Source organism: Anomaloglossus baeobatrachus, chromosome 12, assembly GCF_048569485.1.
Source record: "Anomaloglossus baeobatrachus isolate aAnoBae1 chromosome 12, aAnoBae1.hap1, whole genome shotgun sequence".
Lineage (NCBI taxonomy): Eukaryota > Metazoa > Chordata > Amphibia > Anura > Aromobatidae > Anomaloglossus > Anomaloglossus baeobatrachus.
This window is the reverse complement of record NC_134364.1, coordinates 93,437,825-93,446,710: the sequence shown is the minus strand read 5'-3', so window position 1 is coordinate 93,446,710 and position 8,886 is coordinate 93,437,825. Positions and strand designations below refer to the sequence as shown.

At 44.5% G+C, this 8,886-nt stretch overlaps 1 protein-coding gene across 1 annotated transcript; it reads left to right on the top strand.

The window, feature by feature from the left end:
• The first annotated feature begins 543 nt into the window (after positions 1 to 543).
• Positions 544 to 1,515, top strand: LOC142257578 (olfactory receptor OR9H1-like). Its single transcript, XM_075329718.1, has one exon. The coding sequence runs from the start codon at positions 544 to 546 to the stop codon at positions 1,513 to 1,515; it is 972 nt and encodes a 323-aa protein (XP_075185833.1).
• Positions 1,516 to 8,886: the final 7,371 nt, after the last annotated feature.

Here is an 8,886-nt window from a genome sequence, read left to right as displayed (position 1 = left end):
AGTCCAGGACGTCACAGTACCACAGAAACAGTGAGTAAAGAACAAGTTGAACCACAGTTCCTGTGTTGTTTGAATTCTTCCCGCACCTCTGCATCACCCACTTTCACTACACTACGACCATCATCATTTTTCCCTGGGGCTTAGCTCTAACAACTGCTCTTACCGCCAGTGTTCATACTGTTCTGGATTTTAGAATATGTGGAATAAAAGTTATTTTATACCTACTCCTTGATGATTGTCCTCCACTGGATTTCCTCCTTCCTGTTTCTATATTGTGTGGTGCGCTTTCGCCCTTCCATGTATGGACCTCCAGGTGCTTGAGAAGATCTTTACAGACTACATCTGCATTAACGAGCTGGCTATTTCTATTTTTTCTGATTTAAAAAAAATTAAAATAAAAAACCTAATCCAGTTGCTTAGTAACTGTTGCTCTTATTTCTTATAGACATCATGGGTCAACACAGTGTAATAGACACAGTTTTATTTGTTGAATATATCTACGCAAGTTATGACAGCTGTTTTCAAAGTCAACTTTTTCCACAAATGTATTCTTCACTTTCTTTCAGATACAGGCCATCATATATGAAGATGTTTAATCTAACAAGACCAAACTCATTCATACTACTTGGCATATCTACCATACCTTACATTCAGATGATCTGTTTCATTGTATTTTTAGTGATGTATATAATTATACTTTCAGGAAACCTTTTACTAATTATCGTGGTGAGGTGTAACCCAACCTTACACACCCCCATGTACTTCTTCTTGAGTAATCTCTCTTTCATTGACATCTGTTTCTCCTCCACCATAGTTCCAGTACTCCTAAAAAATACTTTATCCAAAGACAGAAGTATTTTCCTTCTGGATTGTGGTTTTCAGATGTTCTTCTCATTGGTTCTTGGAGCAACAGAATGTATTTTACTTTCAGTGATGGCTTATGATAGGTTTGCAGCCATCTGTAGACCATTACATTATAACACTATCATGAGCAAGAAGGTGTATTTTTGCTTAGCTCTTGTGTCATGGAATATAGGTGTAATAAATGCCATCATACATGTGACACTTCTCTTTCAACTACCTTTATGTAGTATTTATGTCAACCACTTCTTTTGTGAAGTGCCTCCTTTCTTAAGACTATCCTGCAAAGATCCTTGGCTCAATGAGGTTGCAATGTATGTGGCAGCTGGGATCATCGCTATGTGTGCCTTCTTTTTGACCGTAGTTTCATATGTCCACATAATTTCCACCGTTTTGAAGTTTCGCTCCTCACAAGGAAGACAGAAAGCTTTCTCGACATGCGCCTCCCACCTCACTGTAGTCACCCTCTATTACGGTACCATTATGATTGTGTATTTTCAGCCTCGATCTGCTTTCTCTCCAGAGACGAACAATGTTTTATCTGTTCTCTATACGGTGGTCACTCCCATGTTCAATCCCATGATCTACAGCATCAGAAACAAGGATGTTAAGAAATCATTACTAAAGCATGTAAGCAAAAATATTAAATCTTAATGGTCCCATAGGAAAATTCAAAATGGGCCATCAATAAAGTGTCATATTTTGCCAAAGAATAAAGAAGGGAATCACACTCAGTCCTAATTGGATCCATCACCTTTTGCTAATGGGTGGAGAGAACTTTTATTGGGCTCCATTAGAATTGTAATGTTAAAAAACAGAGATGAGAATTGACTTTTTTATGACCCTTGGAGCAATTCTCCATATATTTCCTAACTATCTATTAGCAAAGATGATGCTACTACCTAAGGTTAAGACTTTGCTCAAGGAGCCTCATATCACAGCAGTTTGATCTACAGTACATACTAAAAGTTTGGACACACCTTCTCATTCAAAGAGTTTTCTTTATTTTCATGACTCTGAAAATTGTAGATTCACATTGAAGGGATCAAAACTATGAATTAACACATGTGGAATGAAATACTTAACAAAAAAGTGTGAAACAACTGAAAATATGTCTTATATTCTAGGTTCTTCAAAGTAGCCACCTTTTGTTTTGATTACTGCTTCGCACACTCTTGGCATTCTTTTGATGAGCTTCAAGAGGTAGTCACCGGAAATGGTTTTCCAACAGTCTTGAAGGAGTTCCCAGAGATGCTTAGCACTTGTTGGCCCCTTTGCCTTCACTCTGTGGTCCAGCTTACCCCAAACCATGTCGATTGGGTTCAGGTTCAGTTTCGGGGTATTGCCCCTCATCACTGTGGAGTAGGATTCTGGCCAGGTGGGAGCAATGTCTAGTAGACCAACAAGACAAAACAATCACTTATCTCGGGGAGACCAGCCAGAGAAAACACTGCCAGCAGCCAACGAGGGCGCTCAACACAGTGAAATCCTAGGTGCATTGCCCTTTGGGAAATATGCAAATCAAAAAAGTCCGTGGAGCCTCTGTTAGGAGTCTTGACACAGAAACCCAGGGGGCAATGCACCTAGGATTTCACTGTGTTGAGCGCCCTCGTTGGCTTCCGGCACTGTTTTCTCTGGCTGGTCTCCCCGAGATCAGTGATTGTTTTGTCTTGTTGGTCTACTAGGCATTGCTCCCACCTGGCCAAAATCCTACTCCACACTGATGAGGGGCAATACCCCGAAACAGCTGTCTGTGGATGGATACCTGGTCTTGGTATTTCCGTTGTCATATCTTTATACTTGTCAAAAAGTTGGATATTCACTAAAAGGGCCACTTAATATGGTGGTTATAGTGGTCTCCTAAAAAGAGCCACTCCTTGGCTAGGTCCTTCCCGGAGGGATAGCCGGCAAGTTTCTGTGTCAAGACTCCTAACAGAGGCTCCACGGACTTTTTGATTTGCATATTTCCCAAGGGGCAATGCACCTAGGATTTCACTGTGTTGAGCGCCCTTGTTGGCTGCTGACAGTGTTTTCTCTGGCTGGTCTCCCTGAGATCAGTGATTGTTTTGTCTAATATAATAAAAGAAAATTTTACAAATGACGTTGAGGTAAAGCAGACATGAGGTAAATGTTATTTATTAACTATTTTGTATGGTGTGACAATCTGGATTAAAGGGATAATCAAACTATGAAAATTTCCAGGCAAACATATATATATGAGCTCACATTATCAACCCATTAGATACACCAGCATTTGAAATAGAATGTAAATGTATATTCGATATCAGAGAGAGGTTGAAATAATGAAAATGGCAGTAAGGTTTGGTGCAGTAACTAGATACTAAGGATTGGGACACAAGGGCATTGGCTATTATCTTTAAAAATCTTACAGGTGAGTGGTGACCAGCTTTCAATTTACATGTAACCTTGCCACCAGCGTTCCCCACTGTCCTGCCTACTGACCAAATACAGAACGTGTGAATGTGGCTTAAGCTGGTGTCACACACAGCGACAACGATAACGACGTCGCTGCTACGTCACCATTTTCTGTGACGTTGCAGCGACGTCCCGTCGCTGTCGCTGTGTGTGACATCCAGCAACGACCTGGCCCCTGCTGTGAGGTCGCCGGTCGTTGCTGAATGTCCAGCTTCATTTTTTGGTCATCACTCTCCCGCTGTGACACACACATCGCTGTGTGTGACAGCGAGAGAGCGACGAAATGAAGCGAGCAGGGAGCAGGAGCCGGCGTCTGGCACCTGCGGTAAGCTGTAACCAGCGTAAACATCGGGTAACCAAGGGAAGACCTTTCCCTGGTTACCCGATATTTACCTTCATTACCAGCCTCCGCTCTTGCTGCCAGTGCCGGCTCCTGCTCTGTGCACATGTGGCTGCAGTACACATCAGGTAATTAACCCGATGTATACTGTAGCAAGGAGAGCAAGGAGCCAGCGCTAAGCAGTGTGCGCGGCTCCCTGCTCTCTGCACTGTGACATGTAGCTGCAGCACACATCGGGTTAATTAACCCGATGTGTACTGTACCTAGGAGAGCAAGGAGCCAGCGCTAAGCGCGGCTCCCTGCTCTCTGCACATGTAGCACAGCGACGTTATGATCGCTGCTTCTGCTGTGTTTGACAGCTAAGCAGTGATCATAACAGCGACTTACAAGGTCGCTGTTACGTCACCGAAAATGGTGACGTAACAGCGACGTCGTTGTCGCTGTCGCTTAGTGTGAACCCAGCTTTAAGGAGTATGCTAATCTCTGAAAGTCTCCATACCTGAATTCCTAGGTGTACACCTCTGTTTCCCCATAAGTACATTTAAGTTATAGAAGGTCTAGGATTCTGTTCTTTGCAGCAATGAAACATAAGTGGAACTCTTTTGGCCCTGTGGATCAGCAGCATGTCTGGTGGAGAAACAATGAAGCATATGTTAAAAATAGCGCCCTGACCACACTAAAGCATATTGGTGGCTCAGTGATGCATACAGCGAAACCTGATAGTAGCTCTGTGATGCTTACAGTGAAGCATGGGGAATATATCAGCGATGACTACAGTGATGAATAGTGGTGGCCAGGCCATGCCTACAGTGAGAATGGCAGTGGCTTGGTGAAACCTACAGTGAACCATAGCAGTGGATTGTTGATGGCTCCAGTGAAGCAGGAGGGGGATTGGTGATGTCTATAGTAAAGCATAGTGGTGGATTGTTGATGCCTACAATACAGCATGGCAGTGATTTGGTAATGCTTATGGTGAAGCATGGTGGTGGCTTAGTGATGTCTATAGTGAAGCATGGCAGTGGATTAATTATGCCTAAAGTGAAGAATGGCAAAGGCTCGGGGAAGCCTATAGAGAATCATGGTGGTGGCTTGGTGATGTCTATAGTGAAGTATTGCAGTGTATTGCTCATGCCTACAGGGAAGCATCGTGGGGCTTGATGATATCATAAGTAAAGCATGGCAGTGACTTGGTGATGTCTATAGTGAATAAGGTCAGAAGATAACTCGGGCACACAGTAAAGGTAAGAGTCCGAAACAAATGATATTTGAATTGAGTGAGGGGTATGAGTAAAATAGAAAGTATGGGAAACGTGGAAAATATGAAGCCAAAGGGAGCAGAAGAAGAAAAAGAAAAGGTCAGAGAGGGGATTGTGGAAAAATCAGTCGCGGAATGTATAGAAACAAGTAAGGAGGGAACGGAAAAGAGGGAAAGCATGTAACAGAACAGAACATAGGAAACGAGGAGAGGGAGGCAGACCCAGAGGAAAGAAAGCATGACAAAAGATGAGTGGAGGTAATGAAAATAGGAAAGAAAGAGAAAAGGAAGACAAACACTGCATTCTACAAAAGAAATCAAATATAAATACCTTTGTAAACATCAAAAGATGCAGTAGATTACACACCGGTAATATATAGGTAATACCAGGGGTCAGCTTATGTGGTACTATGAAAAAAAGGTTTGTAAATTGTAATCAATAATGGGTTTCTATCATGCTGGTATAAGATACTAGATGTGACTACTATAGATGTATACCTATCTAATCAAAGGATATGAAGTGAACACAGGACTGCCAGTCTAACAGGTGCTTATACCATTGTCAATATCAAAAGTATAGACTTAAGGTACCGTCACACTAAGCAACTTACCAGCGATCCCAACAACGATAGGGATCGCTGGTAAGTTGCTAGGAGGTTGCTGGTGAGATGTCACACTGCGACGCTCCAGCGATCCCACCAGCAACCTGACCTAGCAGGGATCGCTGGAGAGTCGCTACACGAGTTGCTGGTGAGCTCACCAGCAACCAGTGTCCCAGCCCCCAGCGCCGCGTGGAAGATGCTGCGCTTGGTAACTAAGGTAAATATCGGTAACCAACCCGATATTTACCTTGGTTACCACTGCACGGAGCTACACGTGCAGAGAGCAGGGAGCAGCGCACACTGTGCGCTGCTCCCTGCTCTCCTAGTACAGCACACATCGGGTTAATTACCCGATGTATGCTGCAGCTAAATGTGCACAGAACAGGGAGCAGCGCACAATGCTTAGCGCTGGCTCCCTGCTCTCCTACTTACAGCACACATGGGGTTAATTACCCGATGTATGCTGCAGCTAAATGTGCACAGAGCAGGGAGCAGTGCACAATGCTTAGCGCTGGCTCCCTGCTCTCCTACTTACAGCACACATGGGGTTAATTACCCGATGTATGCTGCAGCTAAATGTGCACAGAGCAGGGAGCAGCGCACAATGCTTAGCGCTGGCTCCCTGCTCTCCTACTTACAGCACACATGGGGTTAATTACCCGATGTATGCTGCAGCTAAATGTGCACAGAGCAGGGAGCAGCGCACAATGCTTAGCGCTGGCTCCCTGCTCTCCTACTTACAGCACACATCAGGTTAATTACCCGATGTATGCTGCAGCTAAATGTGCACAGAGCAGGGAGCAGCGCACAATGCTTAACGCTGGCTCCTTGCTCTCCTAGCTGCAGGACACATCAGGTTAATTAACCCGATGTGTCCTGCAGCTAGCTACATGTGCACAGAGCAGGAGCCGGCAGCACAGGCAGTGAGAGAGGCTGGTATCGAAGGTAAATATCGGGTAACCAAGGACAGGGCTTCTTGGTTACCCGATGTTTACATTGGTTACCAGCCTCTGCAAAAGCCGGCTCCTGCTGCCTGCACATTTAGTTGTTGCTGTTTCGCTGTCACACACAGCGATCTGTGCTTCACAGCAGGACAGCAACAACTAAAAAATGGCCCAGGACATTCAGCAACAACCAACGACCTCACAGCAGGGGCCAGGTTGTTGCTGGATGTCACACACACCAACATCGCTAGCAACGTCACAAAAGTTGTTCGTTAGCAGCGATGTTGCTAGCGATGTTGCTTAGTGTGACGGGGCCTTTAGTGTGATCTAAATACCTGAGCATAGGTTGCATCTACTAGTACTGTCCTTGTAAGATAGAGAAAGCATATAGCAAAGGGAGTGCACCTACCGCTTAATGAGAATACTGAACAAAAAAGATTTCTTTCTTTCTCTAGAGATCGGGACAGTGCCCAAAGGTGCAAAACATCTAATGTTTTTAGTCTGTGGATGCACAAAAAAGTATGGAAATGTAAGTCTATGCAACCTGGACTATTATCACTAGAAAAACATGTTATAGTGGATAACAAACCTTAATCCTATTAGGAAGTGTGACCAGACAATCCTGAAGCAGGAGATAATATGATTAGAAGAACGAGATAAGTTCCTGAGAGAATAAAGCAAAGAGCAGGTTGAAAAAACAGATCCTAGCCAGTATGACAGAAAGAGAGCAATCTATACCTGGTGGTGGAGAAACTCCTGTGTGAGTACCGGTGTGAATCCTGTGGTGCACATGGCAGCAGGAAGTAAGACCTATTTAAGAGGTGCATAATTGCTAAAGGGGAGTCACCTCTCGGTGAAAGCCAGGACCGGACCGTGGTACGCAAGAGGCCCAGGCGCAGAGAGACCACAAGGATCAATCTGCGCATGCGCCAACAGCGGCCACAGCCGGTCTGTGTGCGTGATCGATGACGAGCCGAACATGTGATCAGGAAGCAGAGTGGTGAACCGCTATCGTGGAGCGCATGAATCACGCATGCGCAGAAGGGCCAGCAGGCCGATCAGCGCATGCGTAAGCAGCGGTCACGATGTGCAAGTGATGGAAGGAGTGGGCCGGGCGCGAGCGCAGACCGGCCGGTGATCCGGCCGAGACCGCGCACGCGCAGGTACACTGACGTCCAGGAGATGGTGGATGTTGCCGACAGGGATACAGTGCCGTGACGAAATCATGGATGAATTAATTACAGCGCCTGAAAGATAAAAGAAACATGTAATGATAAATAAGAGCCTGTGTGAGACGCATAAAGAAAATAGTATAAAGGAGCACAATATAAACAGAAATCAGAGAAAGATAATATAGAGAGTAGATCAAAGAATGAAGGGATCAGATAAGTGAAGGATATATGGAAAATTACAGTCTAGATGAAAGTTATGCATGATACGAGAGAAGGAAGAATTTTAATAAAAAATCTCATATTCACGATTCAAACCTAAAGGCTCTAATGTCTGTAACGTATATATCCAATAAGCTTCGCGCTCCTTCAGCCTCTGTATTCTGTTACCCCCCCTTCTGGGTGAAAGTACTTGTTCCAAAACCTGGTACCGTAACTGCGCTACAGTGTGACCAGCTTGTACAAAGTGAGCAGGAATGGGTAGGAGTGTTTGCTTACACCTAATTGTCGATTTATGCTTACTTATACGGTCTCGGATATGTTGGGTCGTCTCCCCAACATATCCGAGACCGCAAGGACATTTGATCAGATAGACCACGAACGATGAATCACATGTAAAAAAGTCTTTGATATGAAAGATACGCCCCGTCCGGGGATGAGTGAAGGTGCTACCCTTTGGGATGTTGGAACATTGGATGCAGTGTAAACACGGATAATTCCCGGTGCGGGCTGTCTGTAATGTCATCTGTCTTTTTTGTTTCTTTGGAGAACCAATGTCCGCCCGTACTAACGTATCCCTCAAATTTTTGGGGCGCTTGTTGCAGAAAAGGGGTCTATTGATGAATTCCGGAATATTAGGATAGGCTTGGCCTAAAAGTGACCAATGTTTAAGAATGGAACCCCTCACTTGCGCCTGAAAGGGATGATAAGTGGCTACAAAAGGTACTCTGGGACCCGATTGTGCACCGGACAGTCTAGTGACAGGTTCTGGTGTGGCAATTCGCTGGGGGTAACCCCTAGCAAAGAACTTATCACTCATCTCTGCCATGCGTCTTTCTCTTAAATCAGGATCCGACACTATGCGTTCAACTCGTTTAATCTGAGATGCCGGAAGTGCCCGCTTGATGTGACTAGGATGGGCACTAGTAAAGTGCAGCAAACTATTCCTATCTGTGGACTTAGTATATATATCAGTAGAAATAACTCCACTAGGGGACTTCAAGATGAGTACATCGAGAAAATTGATTTTTTGTAAATCTGAGTGTAAAGTGAAACTCAA

Coding starts and splice junctions, on each gene's coding strand:
- LOC142257578 (XM_075329718.1), top strand. CDS start 544: ATGTATTCTTCACTTTCTTTCAGATACAGGCCATCATATATGAAGATG.